The sequence below is a fragment of the Molossus molossus genome, unplaced genomic scaffold (genome assembly GCF_014108415.1).
Source record: "Molossus molossus isolate mMolMol1 unplaced genomic scaffold, mMolMol1.p scaffold_m16_p_15, whole genome shotgun sequence".
Taxonomy (NCBI): Eukaryota; Metazoa; Chordata; class Mammalia; order Chiroptera; family Molossidae; genus Molossus; species Molossus molossus.
In genome coordinates, this window is record NW_023425350.1 from 39,365,989 (window position 1) to 39,381,468 (window position 15,480).

Consider the following 15,480-nt stretch of genomic DNA (forward strand, 5'->3'; position numbering starts at 1 on the left):
TTAAATAGTAAACCACTATTTTGTTCAAGGCCTTTTCTGAGATGCTCAAATATGATGTAGGGGTCATCTGTTATTCATGGCTTCCCCAATCTTTGGAATACCCTTTCTACATTGTGCTAGTTCTCCACAGTATGAATCCCTCCTTCTGGAGGAAGAATCCAAAAACCATTGCCTTGCCTCCCTGGTGGTCAAGGATACAGTCATGTGTCACAGTTCTGCCCAATGAGATATAAGTGAAAACTGCTACGGGGAACTTACGAGAATGCTCCCTAAAAAAGAGGGTAACTCACTCAGCTGACTCAAATCTTTTTGCTATTACTCTTCTTCCTTCTGCCCCTAAGTCTGAAAAGATGGCCAGAGCTCTGGTAGCTAGTTCATAAGCATGAAGATGAGATGAGGGCCACACCTTGAGAATAACAGAGCAGAAAGCTGGAAAGAATCTAGATTTTTAAGGCTGCTATTACTATACTGGACTCACCTACCTTTGAATTTCTTTTACCTGGGAGAAAAATCAGTTCTCATCTTAAGCCTTGTTATTTAGTTTAACTACAATCCTTAACTAATAATGTGGATAACATACAACTCCTGTTACATGTGTTCTATTATACAGTGACGAATTCTAATCCCATTCTGACCAGTAATCCAAAATAAGCTAGAAATGAGCTGTTTCACATGTCAATTGTATGAAAAAAAGCATTAAAAGTTTAATAGTTTATATTTCATCAAAATGTTTCCACATCAGAAGGTCTTATATCAAAAAAGTTCCAAACATCAAATATCATGTAGTAGAATAAACTGAGAAGAGAACTTAATTAATTTGTCCAAGGTAACATGGCTAACATGTAGGAGATGCTGTGTTTCAAATCCGGCTCATTCTATTAAAGCCCACTCTCCTTCAATAGAACCAGGCTCTGATTTTCATTCGTGCATTTATGATATTTTTATTATAAGGAGTGAAGATGACCCAATGCACTCTATTTTGTTAGTAGTTTTCCACCTAAGAAATAGGTCACCTCCTTCTCAGAGGACGTCAAATAGGCTTAATATGACTAAATCAGCTAAATTAACATATTTAAGCTAGTAAAACAATATATTACCAGATCTAGAATTTTAATTTTTAGACTGGTTTATCAGTTTAAAAATTACTAAAATTATCTTGTTAAAGATTTTTGTATATTTAAATCAATGTTGTATAACATTCTATAATTTTAAGTACTGTCTGATGGGGCAAGAGCACTACCAAAATAAGGCAGTAATAAAACAAAACAAAGCCCTGGCCAGTTTTGCTCAGTGGTTAGAGCGTCGGTCTGCGGACCAGAGAGTCCCAGGTTTGGTTCCCACTAAGGACACGTACCTTGGTTGTAGTTTGTCCCTGGCCCTGGTTGGAGTCGTGTGGGTGGCAACCACTCGATGTGTCTCTCTCACATCGATGTCTCTCTTGTCCTTCTCTATCTGAAGATAAATGCAGGAATGCCCTTGGGTGAGGATTAAAAAAACAAAAAAAACCTTATGACTGATAAAACACACATACAGAAAAAGAGCTTATATACATTTTTAAGAAGCCAGAACTCATAAGTAAAACCCAGAACAAATTTAGTACTTAAATTACTTACCAATTTGACTTTTAGGTGCTCCAGCAACCACTAAATTTAAAGTACTGGAAGACATTTCTTTTCTTGTCGGGTTAACGACACATTCCCCATCAATCATTCCTATTCGCACTGCCCCTAAAGTATATTAAAATATTGACAGTTATATTTCCACCATTGTATTTAAGGCCCAAAGAGCATCCTACTCACCCTACCCTACCTTCCTGCCTCACCGAATCACTCTTGAGTTGCTCAAATATACAATTTCTTGCCTGGCCATTGTGGCTCAGTGGTTGAGCGTTGACCCATGCACCAAGAGGTTGCCGGTTCAGTTTCTGGTCAGGACACGTGCCCAAGTTGTGGGCCAGGTCCCCAGTGGGGGGTGTGCAGATCGATGTTCTCTCTCATCGATATTTTTCTCTTTCCCCTTCCCCCTCCCTCTCTCTCTCTCTCTCTCTCAAATCAATAAAGAAAAAAATACTAAAAATAAAATACAGTTTTCTTCCATCCCTCTGTGACTATGCTCATGCTCTTCTCCTGGTCTAGACTGTCCTTTTCCAAGGCAAATGTTTACCATCTGATCCTACTAAGGTTCAATTTAAATGTGGACTACTCTGAGAAGTCCCCTTGATAGCCTTATCTTACAAGACTAAACTCACTCTACCATTTTCTTAGTACTTTGATTTCACCTTTATAATTGTTTATAATGATTTGTGTTTCCCAAGAACTGCCTCATTTGTCTTTGAATTGCTGGTGCCTAGTCTGCCTTTGTTCCTTCAGTACTTAGCACAGTATCTGGCATCTGGGATACTCAATAATTATTTACTCCACAAATCATTATTATATTACATGATTAAACCTTTTTAAGAGCTGTAAATTACAAATATATATTTGTTTTTATCTTGAAAGAATAGGTATTCTTACAATTTTCCAGTGAAAAGAAAAGTCCTCAGAAGAGGGCAACTAAGAAGTCAAAGTATCTAGGGACACGAAATCTCTAATATCATAACATTGCTATCAGAAACAAAATCTAACGCAAGGATGACAATGTAACAAAGAGTTGAAAGAAGTCTTAAAATGTCATCTAATTCGCCCTGGCTGGTTTGGCTCAGCGGTTAGAGCATCAGCCTGCGGTCCAGAGAGACCTGGGTTTGGTTCCCGCTAAGGGCATGTACCTCGGTTACAGTTTGTCCCGGCCCTGGTTGGGTCGTGCGGGTGGCAACCACTCAATGTGTCCCTTTCACATTGACGTCTCTCTCTCTCCTTCACTCTCTATCTGAACAAAAAATAGAAAAAAAAAAAGTCATCTAATTCAAGATAATAATAATAGGTAATTAACTGGAGCCAATAAATCCAGGCTTTTGTTAATAGCATGCTCACTAGTAGTTCCTGAAAAATCACAAATGTTTCTTATTTTCAAATCCTAACTTACCAATAGGTCCATTCCAAGGAATATCTGATAATGAAAGGGCTACAGAAGCTTAAAAAAAGAAAGAAAAACATCAGAGCTGAAATAAAAATATTTCATTGCTTTAAAAAATTCAACAGTGATAATTTTAATCTCTGTTTTTATACTTACCACCATTAATTGCTAGAACATCAGGTTCATTAACACCATCTACTGCTAACAAATTACAAAGGACCTGGTACAAGGGAAAAAATTCAAAGCACTTAACAAAATATATTTGATTTAGGAGGATTATCATTTCAGTTAACATCTTGGCCTAAAATATAGGAGCACTACATGGTTAAGAGCATAGGCTTTGTAGTCAAACCCCTTAATTATCACTATCACTTAACTATATGCTTGACCAGGGGCAAATTACTTAAATTAAGCCTCAATAGTTTTATCTTTAAAAGGAAAAATAACAGCATCTTCTTAAAAGGTTCTTATGAAAATTAGTGGAAATACTGTGTGTAAAGCATTATAATACTGGGCATGGTGAAAGTATTCAGTAAATATTAGCTATTGCTGTTACATAAAAATATTGTTAACTCTTGATTATAAGCACAGACAAAACAACCTAATGAATTACTTTACACTGGAATAATATGCCTATATCTTATACTCCAGAAAATAATTTCTTGAGGCACTGATATTTTTGCAAAGGCATGTTTACAAGGCATACTTATTTATTTATTTAAAATCCTCACCCGAGGATATTTTTTCATTCATTTTCAGAAAGAGTGGGAAGGAGGGAGGGAGAAAAAGAGAGAGAGAGAGAAGCATCGATGGGAGAGGGAAACATTGATTGGTTGCCTCCCGCAAGACCCTGACTGGGACCGGGATGGAACCACAACCAAGGTACGTGTCCCTGACCGGATTCAAACCCGAGACTCTTTGGTCCCTGGGCGGGGGCGCACTCTAACTGCTGATCCAAACCAGCCAGGGCAAGGCATATTTATTTTTATCAAATAAATAAAATAGTCAATTAAAGTATATGTGTCATTCTGAAAGAAAATAGAAAGTATTAAAATATAATAAAGTAGAGGTTTAGAGGATCCAGTAATAACAATAAGTAATAAAGAACCCAGCCAGTGTGGCTCAGTGGACTGAGCATCGTCCCATGGACTGAGAGGTTCTGCTTCAATTCCCAGTCACGGCACATGCCTGGGTTGCAGGCTCGATCCCCAGTACAGGATGTGCAGGAGGCAGCCAACTGATGTTTCTCTTTCACATCGATGTTTCCATCTCTCTTCCTTTTCCTCTATCTTGAAAAAAATCAATAAAAACTTAAATAAATAATAAAGATTAGTTGTGTTGATTGTCCTAGCCTGTTACTAATATGATCTACATGGTCCAAACTGATCTTCCCCCATCCACCTCAATCACTCTAAATTTTCAAACTCACCAATTTCTTTTTTGCCTTAGAGCTTTTTTTATTTATTTATTTATTTATTTATTTATTTTTTATCCTCACCCGAGGACATTTTTTTTTTGTTCAGGTAGAGTGGGAGGGAGAGAGAGGAAGAGAGAGAGAGAGAGAAACATCGATGTGAAAGGAACACATCGAGTGGCTGCCACCCGCACGACCGACCAGGGCCGGGGACAAACTGCAACCAAGGTACATGCCCTTAGCGGGAACCGAACCCGGTTCTTGGGACCGCAGGCTGATGCTCTAACCGCTAAGCCAAACCGGCCAGGGCTGCCTTAGAGCTTTTGTGCTTCCCATTCCATCTGCCTGGAATGCTTCCCCCACACTCCTGGGTTGGCTAACTCCCGTTCATAATTCAGGTATCAGCTCAAACTGACACTGAATAAACATTAGCTTTATAAAATTATGTTTCTAAAAAATTTAATGTAAAATGTAGTAGCATCAACAAAAATTCTTATTTTGTATTCTTTATATATTTAGCCAATAAGTAGTATAGAGATTCATTAAATAATTTTTTATTCATCTGGAAACAACCTAAAGGAGACTATACCTGTGTATCATAAAAGTAGCCAGCTGGAAAAAGAGGTCTAATTGAACGATCTGCCAATAAAAAAAGAGAAAAGATATTAAATAGTACTGACAGAATTAGCTTTACAGTTTAAAACGTTTTCCCTATTAAACATCTTGCTAATAAATAATATAGCTAGCTGTTGAATATGTCCAAAACAAACAAACAAAAACCCTTGGACTAATTTATTGAAAAGGACAAAGATTAATGCCAATGCTTTAATTAATACACACCATACTCTAACAACAAAAAATTAGAGCAGGAACATACAAGTCCAAAGTTGGGCAGCAGCTTTTCATTCTGGTTCCACAGGTATCAGTTACTAATATAAGCAGAGGAAAGAGACTTAAGACCAATAGCAGACCAAAAGAAAATTCTTCCTTAGTATTGTGTCTGATGAATGCATATAAATATACACAAACTAGCCATTTCTGGGCAGAAGAACTATAAAATACAAGTGATCCCGCAATATTTAAAGATGTCAATGATTTCTGCCTTAAGGGACAGGAAGGGGTTTCAGTGTTCCAGGTGAGTTGAAGGAGGCATGGACCAGGGTATGGTTGTGGAAGTAGAAGATAAAAAATATTTAGGAGAGTTAATTAATTGTATTTGGTTGAGGGCATGGTCAAGGATGAATTCCAGGTTTTTGGCTTGTTATAGGTAACAAAGAAAAATGGGTGAATTAAATTATTTTCTATTTTTTATTATACTCTCTGTTACACATGCAAAAAGTATTGTTTTGTATATATGCAATTTAAAGAATAATAATGAAAACTTATCTGCCCTTTATGTCACTGAGAAAAAGTACATACTAATACACATTTTGAAGCCTTTGAGCTCCTTCCCCTCTGTGACCACATCCCCCTATCTTTCTCCATAGAGGTAACCACTATCCTGAATTTTGTTTAATCTTTCTTTTCCTTTTTTTTTTTTAACCATATATTTATCTATTCTTAAATAATACAGTGATTGGTTTAACGTGGTTTTCAACTTTATGTTTATTCTGTTTGGGGTTCATTGAGCTTCTTCAGTCCAAAGGTTTATAGTCTTAATAAAATTTGTAAAAAATTTGGGGGAGGGGGGAAGGATGTCAAAGATTTGAAAGATTAAAGACATGTTTCAGTAGTTGGGGAATATAATACTTTTAGGAATTAGTATGCTAAACATAATAATGAAAATTACTAGGGATAGATTTAACAGAATAGAGGCATGGGCCATGGAATTTATATACTCAATAGAGATTCATTCATTTAGTTAACAAATATTTAGTGAATGCCTACTTTGTGTCAGGTAGTATACCAGGTACAAGGGATTCAGTAGTGAACTTTTTTCTCTCATGGAGCTCATGTTTGAGTGAGAGAATACAGAAGGTAAATAATCTTAGGCTGTATAATGTAATGCAAGAAAACTTAAGAGATATTGTAGAACACAGATAAATGAGAGAGATGCTAGACAGGCCTAACAGAGAGGGTTAATGTCTCTCTTAATATCTTACCTATTACTCTACTTGTAAGAATTTCTTTATCAGAAGATCCAATCTCTCTTCTAAGATAGTTTGTGGGAATTCTACCTGCTGCAGCAGCCTTCTGTCTGTAGTCAACCTGAAGTAGCAATGAAAAAAATGCAGTTCATTTGACTGCTTTTTGTAGTAACAAACTATTCCCTAAGAACTATTATGATGATAATTCTCCTGAGGTTGCAAATAACAAATTCCAGACTAAGAGAGGAGAGTATTTTTATTTACTTTTAGAGTTTTGTATCACTTAGGGAAAGGAGAGGTGATAGAAATGTTTCAACAAATTGATTTTTAAAAAGCCTTCCACTACTCCCCACAGTAGCTTATTCTGGTCAAGTCAAACATTTTCTTTTTTTTGTATCAGCTCTGTTAGATATGACTGCATCCCCCTTTTCATAACAGAGGGAAGTCATAAAATCCTAATGAATTTTTTACTCTTCTGCAAACATATTCTTGCAAATTACTGAGGGGAAACCTATGAAAGCACTTGCATTCATTGTTTATTCAACATCAAAGTACTCATGCACTGCCATTGTTCTTGTCAACTTATAAACGTGGACATTCTAATGTATGCTAACCACTAATATAATAATTGGTTATGAAGCAATCAGTTTAAATTATTTTAATGACCTAGTATCAAATAACTAAGGAAAATCTTTCGTTGTCAGAGTTTACACTTTGCACTTACTAAACACTGGACAAAAATATTACAAATTCTACATTTACGCTATACCACAGTTCAGGTAAATCAGCAAATACTTACCACCAAAGGCATGAACTGGGAAGGTGAAGGTTTTGTTTTACTGACTGCTGTGACCATTACCGCAGTGTCACCTGACTTAGTTAAAAATAAACAACAATGGTAAATTCCTTTAAAATCAGATATTAACATATAAGTAGTGACTGAATGAATTCTCACTCCAATTTAACCCAAGAGAACTGTTATCCCATGACATAATGACAATGAAAATAATTATTCACAAGTAGTTCAATTTGATCCCTTCTGCATGATCATGTTCTGTATTAGAACAGTCACTGAGTTTTTTAAAAGCAATATAACTAAGAGGAAAAAGACTCATCCAATCATAGTTTCTACTTCTTATGACTTAATTTAAGCTATATATAAAGAAAACTGTCCCAAGTATTACTATTGAAGAAACCAGTAAAATCACTTTCCCTAGAAAAGCATTATAGAATTTATTTACAAAATAAAATAGAACTCTAAGTTTGGAAGAAATCTTAAAGGTCATTAAATATATCCAGCCCTCTGACTCCCGATTATCTGGAATGGTTCTGACACTAGAAATGGTCTAAATTAATTTCTAGTGCCACAATTCTAAATCCCCCCTCCCCCCGCCGCCAAGGACATTTTTTTTTTTGGCATTCATCTTCAGATAGAGTGGGAAAGTGAGAGAGGGAGGATACAGAGAGAAACATGGATGTGAGAAAGACACATCAAGTGGTTGCCACCCACATGACCCCAACCGGGGCGGGGACAAACTGCAACTGAGGTACATGCCCTTAGCGGGAACCGAACCCAGGAATCTCTGGTCTGCAGGCCGACACTCTTAACTGCTAAGCCAAACCGGCCAGGGCTCCATAACAATTTTTAAGATGAAAAGGATGCCTTGACTGGTGTGGCTCAGTTGGCTGGAGCAAAGTCCCATGCACCCAAGGGTTGTGGGTTTGATTCCTGGTCAGGGCACATACCCAGGTTGCAGGTTTAATCCCTGGTCAGGGCATGTGTAGGAGGCAACTGATCGATGTTTCTCTCTCACATCAGTGCTTTTCTCTCTCTCTAAAATCAATAACATATCCTTGGGTAAGGATTAAAAACAAAAAAGAAAATGTAAAAAACTGGACTTTTTACCTGTACTACAGCAGAGCCATCTGCAAATCTGGCCAGTTTTCCAGAAGATATTTCCAATTTTCTGTTTATAAAATAGAAATTCAATACAAAAGGACTTAAGTAATCAGTATAACTCCCAGCTTAGTATAAAATAATCAAACATTTTAATGGATGAACTAAAGGCTACAAGCCCCACCGGACCCCACTGAGCAAACAAACAAACAAACAAACAAACAAACAAACACATAAACAAGGGATAAAGTTCATAATTATAATTAAAAGTACAAAGGGAATTTAAGAGCTATGTAAAGAAAAATCTAAAAACCAGGGCACAGGAATAATCTGAATAGAAGTATTTTGGGGGTACACAAGCTTTCTTCCTAAATGCTAATTCAATGACCATTCAGTCTCTTTTTGTTCCTTGCCTTGTTAACTAAAGCAATCTTTAAACATACAAACTGGATCATTTCCCTGCTTAAATTCCTTTAAAAATTTTCCCATTGCTTTCAGGACAATATATACTCCAAAAATTGCCTTCAGAGACCTTCAAGTTCAACAGTGGTGCCAAAATGAGTCAACAGGGAAAAGAACAGTCTTTTCAAGTAGTGGTGGTGGACAACTGGACATCCATATGCAAAAAAGTTAATAAAGTCAGACTCCTTCTTCATACTACGAATAAAAATTCAGAATGAACCACAGACCTAAGTATGAGAGCTAAAACTATAAAATTTGTAGACAACTCATAGGAGTAAAACTTTGTAAACGTCTAAGTCTTCTTATATATGACATCAAAAGCAAAAGTGATGAAAGAAAAAATATAGATAAACTGAACTTCATCAAAATTAAAAGCTTCCATGCTTCATAAAATATCATCAAGAAAGTAAAAGGTGGGACGTTGATAATTGGGGAGGCTATATGTGTGGGGGGCAGAGCGTAAATGGGAAATCTCTGTAACTTCCCTTGATTTTGCTGTGAAACTAATACTGTTCTAAAAAATAGCTATTAAAAAAAAAAAAAAAAAAAGAAAACCCACAGAGAAAATATCTGCAAATCATGTATCTGATAAGGGACTTATATGTAGGATATGTAAAGAATTCTCACAACTCAATAATACAAAGACAATCCAATTTTTAAAATTGGCAAAGGATTTAAATAGGTGAGATGAATCTCTCCAAAGAAGATCGACAAATGGCCAATAAGTACATGACAATATGCTCAAAATCAGTAGCCACCAGGAAAATGCAAAGCAAAACCACAATGAGATGCTACTCCATATCTACTAGAATTATGTGCTGGGGAGGATGTAGAGATACTGGAACCCTCATATACTGCTGATAGAAATGTAAAATAGTATACCTGCTTTGGGAAATAATCTGGCAATTCCTCAAAAGATTAAACATAGAAGTACCATATGACCTAGCAGCTCTACTCCTAGGTATATACTCAAGAGAAATGAAAACATATGTCCATGAAAAAATTTGCATATAAACGTTCATAGCAGCATTATTGATAATAGCCTCAAAATGGAAACAGCCCAATTGTCTATCAACTGATGAAGGAATAAACAAAATGTGGTACAATCCATTTAATGGAATATTATTCAGCCATTTAAAAAATGAAGTACTGATACATGTTACAACATGGATAAGCCTTGGAAACATTAGGCTAAGTCAAAAGAAGATAGTCACAAGTGACCACATATCATTTGATTTTATTCATAGGAAATTCCCAGAATAGGAAAATACACAGAGACAGAAGGTAGATTAGTGATTGCCTAGGGCTCTGGGGTCTGGGGACAAATAGGATGTTACTGCTCATGGATAAGAGGTTTCTTTTTTAGGTGATGAAAGTGTTCTAAAATTGATTATAGTGATAGTCACAAATCTCTATGAATATACTAAAAACCAGTGAATTGTACATTGTAAATTGTGTATAAATTGTGTGCATGGTATATGAATTATATCTTAATAAAGGTATCTTTTTTTTTTAATCCTCACCCGAGGACATTTTTGCATTTATCTTTAGATAGAAAGGGAGGGAGAGAGGGAGGAAGAGAGAGAAACACTAACGACAGAGAGACACACTGAGTGGCTGCCACCCACACGACTCCAACTGGGGCTGGAGACAAACTGCAACAGAGGTACGCGCCCTTAGTGGGAACCGAACCTGGGACTCTCCAGTCCACGGGCCGAAGCTCTAACCGCTGAGCCAAACTGGACAGGGCTTAATAAGCTATTTTATTTACAGGGGTGGGCAAAAGTATGTTTATAGTTGTAATACAAATAATACAATAATAAATAATAATACAAGAATAAATTGCTTTGTACACTTACAACAGTAAACCTATTTTTGCCCACCCCTCTATATGAAACAGGCAGCACTGTCAGCCTTTTTTCTCGGCTTCTGCATAGGGTACAAAAAGAGGTCACTGAGGGCTTGAAACAAACCAGCAAAACTTGTCAGAGCCCATAATTCAAGTGTTGTGAAAATGTTCAGTCGCATGAGCTTGGCTTTAGAAACATTCTATCATAGCCCCATGCTGAAAACATACAAGCAAACACACACACACACTGCCCTGCTCCAAGTAAGATTAGTTATTTTGGACATTACATGTCAAAGGGATGCAACCCTTAATATTTCCACCCATTATTTTGCCAGAAGCTCAAGTTCATGAAAAGTATTTTCATCTATTCAGTTTGACTCATTTTGTTATATTTGAAAGTCACACGTACATTTGTACTATCAGCCCTAACCTTGAAATGTTATGGGGATTTTTTTTCTAACCACAAGAAATATATGAGGAATTCCAGTGGGTTCCTATTATTGTTCAACACAGATGTTATGATAATAGCCCACAATAAAATGGTATCCCCTAAGAGACAGAATGAATGATGGGATGAAGAGATGAGGTTAAAGCTGGAATAGTAGGAGGGGTGAATGAGATGTTCAGAACCAGTCACCCTGTAGCATCAAGCAGATTCCCATCAATCTATAGCTGAAATCAGTATTTTATGTAAAAAAAACTCCAAATATTACATATAAGATGGACAACTCATCAGTGGCTTCTGTGAATTGAAACTGGGTGGCTATGGAACTATATGGGAAGGAGATTTTTGAACTTTTTAAATGTTGAACCATGTGAGTGAATACCTAATCAGAAAATACTTTTGAAGAAATAAATAATAAATAAGATATGCCCTGGCTGATTTGGCTCGGCAGATGGAGCATAAGCCAGCGACCAAAGAGTCTCGGGTTCGACTCCAGTTAAGGGCATGTACCTTGGTTGTGGTTTGGTCCCCAGACCTGGTTGGGTCATGCGGAGGCAACCAATCGATGTGTGTGTGTCTCTCTCCCCCCTCCACTGTAGCTAAAGATAAATGGAAAAATATTCTTGTGAGGATTAAAAAAAAAGAGTAAGATAAGCAAAATTCTATTGGTAGAGAGAAGAGTGGATGTAGCTCAGGAAGTGAGAAGGGGAAGAGAGGAGCCATCTGCCACAGTAAGTAGAACTACAGGGAGAGGAATATGGTAGACCCAGAAACATGGAAGTAGGACACAGACTGACATCCCTCAGAAGAGGGGGTCAGAGGGTGGGAAGAGATAAACCACAGAACTTATATGCATGTATGTATAACCAATGGACATGGACAACAAAGCCGGGGGCGGGGCGGGGGATGGGGAGGAGGGGGTGGGGAGGAGGGTGTCAATGGGGTACAAAAGGAGAAACATCTATAACAAAATAAATAAAAAATAAATAAATACAAAGAACTACAGGGAGAGAGGTGTTTAAAGAACATTTTTAGAAACATTATCCTCCAACATCCACCAAGAAAAATTCAGTAATAAAAAACTGAACAAACAAACCAAAAAACGACTTTATGATTTGGCCTCTCCCTATGTCATTCGGGCTCACCTTCATTGTTAAACTCACATTTATTTTACTTTTTTGCTCCGTCCGCAGTGAGTTATTTGTAGCTAATCTGATGCACTCTTTTAACTCTGCAATTGTATTTGCCACTTTCTCCTTGCACTTCAAGATTCACCCTCAATGGCAAGCTTTATCATGGGATAAATATACCTGTGCTCCCTTAGCACCCTATTTATACCCTTCCCACAGTGATTTTTCTAGAACTGAACCTGTGTTTTATCTTACTTCCTCATACAGAGCTTTGTGTATGGTAGATGCTCTCAGTAAAAGTTTGTTGAAATGAGAAAATTAAACAGTTGCCTCAAAGCTTACTGTATTAAACACATATCTGAAAAATACCATAATAGTATAAAACCTCAGGCATTGTAGATTCATATGATAACAAATATAAAGTGTGTGGCCCCGGATGGGTGGCTCAGTTGGTTGGAACATTGTCCTAAACACAAAAAAGGTTGTGAGTTCGATTCCCAGTCAGGGCACACCGAGGTTGTGGGTTCAATCCCCAGTTGGGGAGCGTACGGAAGGCAACTGATCAATGTTTCTCTCTCACATTGATGTTTTTTTCTCTCTCTTCCTTCCTCTCTCTATAAAAGCAATAAATATATCCTTGGGTAAGGATTAAAAAAATATATAAGTATATGGTACATAGTAGTCACACTAAATGTTACAAACAACAAACTTATACAAAGATTAAAAAAATCTATTTACCCAGCAGTAATATTTATGAATTTAGTTACAACACATGACACAGATTTATTTATTTTTATTTTTTTTATCCTCACCCGAGGACATTTTTCCATTTTTTGTTTAGATAGAGCGGGAGGGAGAGAGAGGAAGAGAGAGAGAGAGAAACATCGACGTGAAAGGGACACATCGAGCGGCTGCCACCCGCACGACCACCCAGGGCCGGGGACAAACTGCAACCGAGGTACGTGCCCTTAGCGGGAACCGAACCCGGGTCTCTCTGTACCGCAGGCCGGCGCTCCAACCGCTGAGCCAAACCAGCCAGGGCCATGACACAGATTTAAAAAGAACTAGTTACAAAAGAGGTCCAGGTTGACAAAAGGTTATTTATGGAAAATTTGGAGGGCAGAGGCTGATTTTGTTGCATTGAGTCCTTAGTGCTTAGTACATAATAGGTGTCTGTTGAATGTAATGTTCAGGGGCATTTCTTCAAAGAAGAATGTTCAGTCCTTGAAGAATGGAAGAGATATCCTCTCTCTCAAAAAAAAATCAGAATCAAAGAATGTCATAGCTGGAAAGAGTCTTATAGATTCTCTAGTCTAGGGGTCAACAAACTATACCCTGTTTCTGTACAGCCTTTCAGCTAAGAATGTGTTTTTACATTTCTGAAGCGTTTGTAAACACACACGAATATGTGACAAACAGTATGCAATCCACAAAGTCTAAAATAATTACTAGCTGGGCTCTTACAGAAAAAGTTTGCAGACCCTTGATCTAGTCCAGTCTCCTCATTTAGTTAAATAAAAAAAAGGGTGAAGTAATTTGTTCAAGATCAGTCACTCAGTAAGTTAAGGTGGAAGACCTGGACTCAAAGCCAGATGTTTCCGCCTTTTATATGAACTAGAGTAAAAAAAAAAAATTAAGCACACATAAAAATGTGTGTGTGTATAAAGTAAACATTAGCAGTTTCATTTATTTAAAAAATGATTCAAATAAAGTTTGTAAAGTGATTTTAGATGTGAATCCTGGTAAAAGTAGGGTCTTTGTAACAGAGAAATACAAGTTGAAAATCCACTTAGTCTCATAGTACTAGCTTTGTTGACGCCAAGAAAGTTAATAATTTCTGACCTTTGTTTTCTTAACTATAAAAATTGGGTTAACAGTACCTTTACTACAAGTTTAAAAATAGTGTATCATATAACTGGTGTTCAACAAACTGACGTTTTTCTTCCCGTCATACCCAGGGTCACACTGGCCACGCTTTTAGGCAATAAATAGGATCGGACGACGTAAGCAGCTAATCAGCTCATTATACTGAGGTGGAATGTTTCATATTTCAGAGTCCTGGAGTCCCCGAAATTAATGAGAATGGAAGTCAAGTGGTCAGACTCCGCAAAAAAAGGAAGCCCAGAAGAGGGAAAGAGGGAGGACCAGGAAGCAAAGGACACAAGACTGAGGTAGAAAGGGAAGAGTGAGAATGCCTGGAGACAGACTCCAAACCCAGAAAGAGAAACTTGGAATTTAGGTCTGGGCTAAACAGAGGGGAAAGAGGCCTGGGCTACCAGATTCCTATCCTGGGAGATGAATGTACTCGTGCTGGCCGGACAGAATGCCTTGTGAAAGGGCAGAGAACACGCGTCGTTCCTTACCTGTTGCCTAAATCCACAGCCACGGCACGGGATCCCGCGCCACCCCATAGTGCCCGCACCTGCAACTGGGTGAGTGCCCGATCCCGCCCTGGCAGACGGAGGGGACTATCGCCCAGCGGCCGGAGTCGGAGGCAGGAGCAGCAATGCCTGCAGGCCGCCATGACACCCGGCACGCGATCAGCCCGGGATGCACTCTGATTGGCTCACTTTGCAGATGGTGAGGCGGAGTCTGTTCCAGTTTCGTTTCCGTAGTGCGGGGGAAACGCCAGGGACGGGGATACCGAGGCCACGTTCTACGAAGACTAGAGAGGGTCAAAACTATCTGAACGCGATTGTGACAACCCGTCTTCCCTCTTAGTATCTTCCAGTGACAGGCCATTAGAAATATAATGCTTTATTTTTTTTCTACCGTAGTTTTAAAGGAAGTTCTAGAATAGTGTGTTTAATAAGTAGAGTAAATATACAGAATAGTAATAGAAGCCATCAGATAACATATTATTGTTATTTGGTTTCTGTGAGCCGAGAATTAGGAGAATTTGTGTGGTGGACCATATATAGCAAAGAGATCTCTCCCCATTCTGCCCTGGATTTATTTTATAAATTTTATACAACAAATATATTACTGCAAAGCTTTGTGATAATTTATTTCTAGTAAGTTAATTTCTCATTGACCTATATCATTTTAGATATCTTTATATCATAATTTCTGATTCATCTTTATTTCCATTGTTAGTATTTAACAATTCATTTATCTGCCTCTTTTGGTCAAATGTTAATATTTGCTAAGCCAACTCAATTTTGGAAAATGAATAAAATATTTT

The 15,480-nt window shown here is 37.6% G+C and overlaps 1 protein-coding gene across 3 annotated transcripts in view; it reads right to left on the minus strand.

Moving 5' to 3' along the window:
• PNPT1 (polyribonucleotide nucleotidyltransferase 1) overlaps positions 1–14,820 on the minus strand; it is a 49,645-nt gene extending 34,825 nt beyond the window's left edge. For 2 of the 3 annotated variants that reach the window (XM_036263481.1, XM_036263483.1), the window contains exons 1-8: positions 14,660–14,820; positions 8,420–8,480; positions 7,313–7,387; positions 6,529–6,634; positions 5,016–5,065; positions 3,169–3,232; positions 3,022–3,069; positions 1,614–1,727 (exon numbers count right to left, since the gene is read on the minus strand). In XM_036263481.1, the coding sequence (XP_036119374.1) occupies positions 1,614–1,727; positions 3,022–3,069; positions 3,169–3,232; positions 5,016–5,065; positions 6,529–6,634; positions 7,313–7,387; positions 8,420–8,480; positions 14,660–14,820 (679 nt within the window). The remainder of the gene's footprint in view (positions 1–1,613; positions 1,728–3,021; positions 3,070–3,168; positions 3,233–5,015; positions 5,066–6,528; positions 6,635–7,312; positions 7,388–8,419; positions 8,481–14,659) is intronic. The other variant, XM_036263482.1, reaches the window with a different exon arrangement.
• Positions 14,821–15,480: the final 660 nt, after the last annotated feature.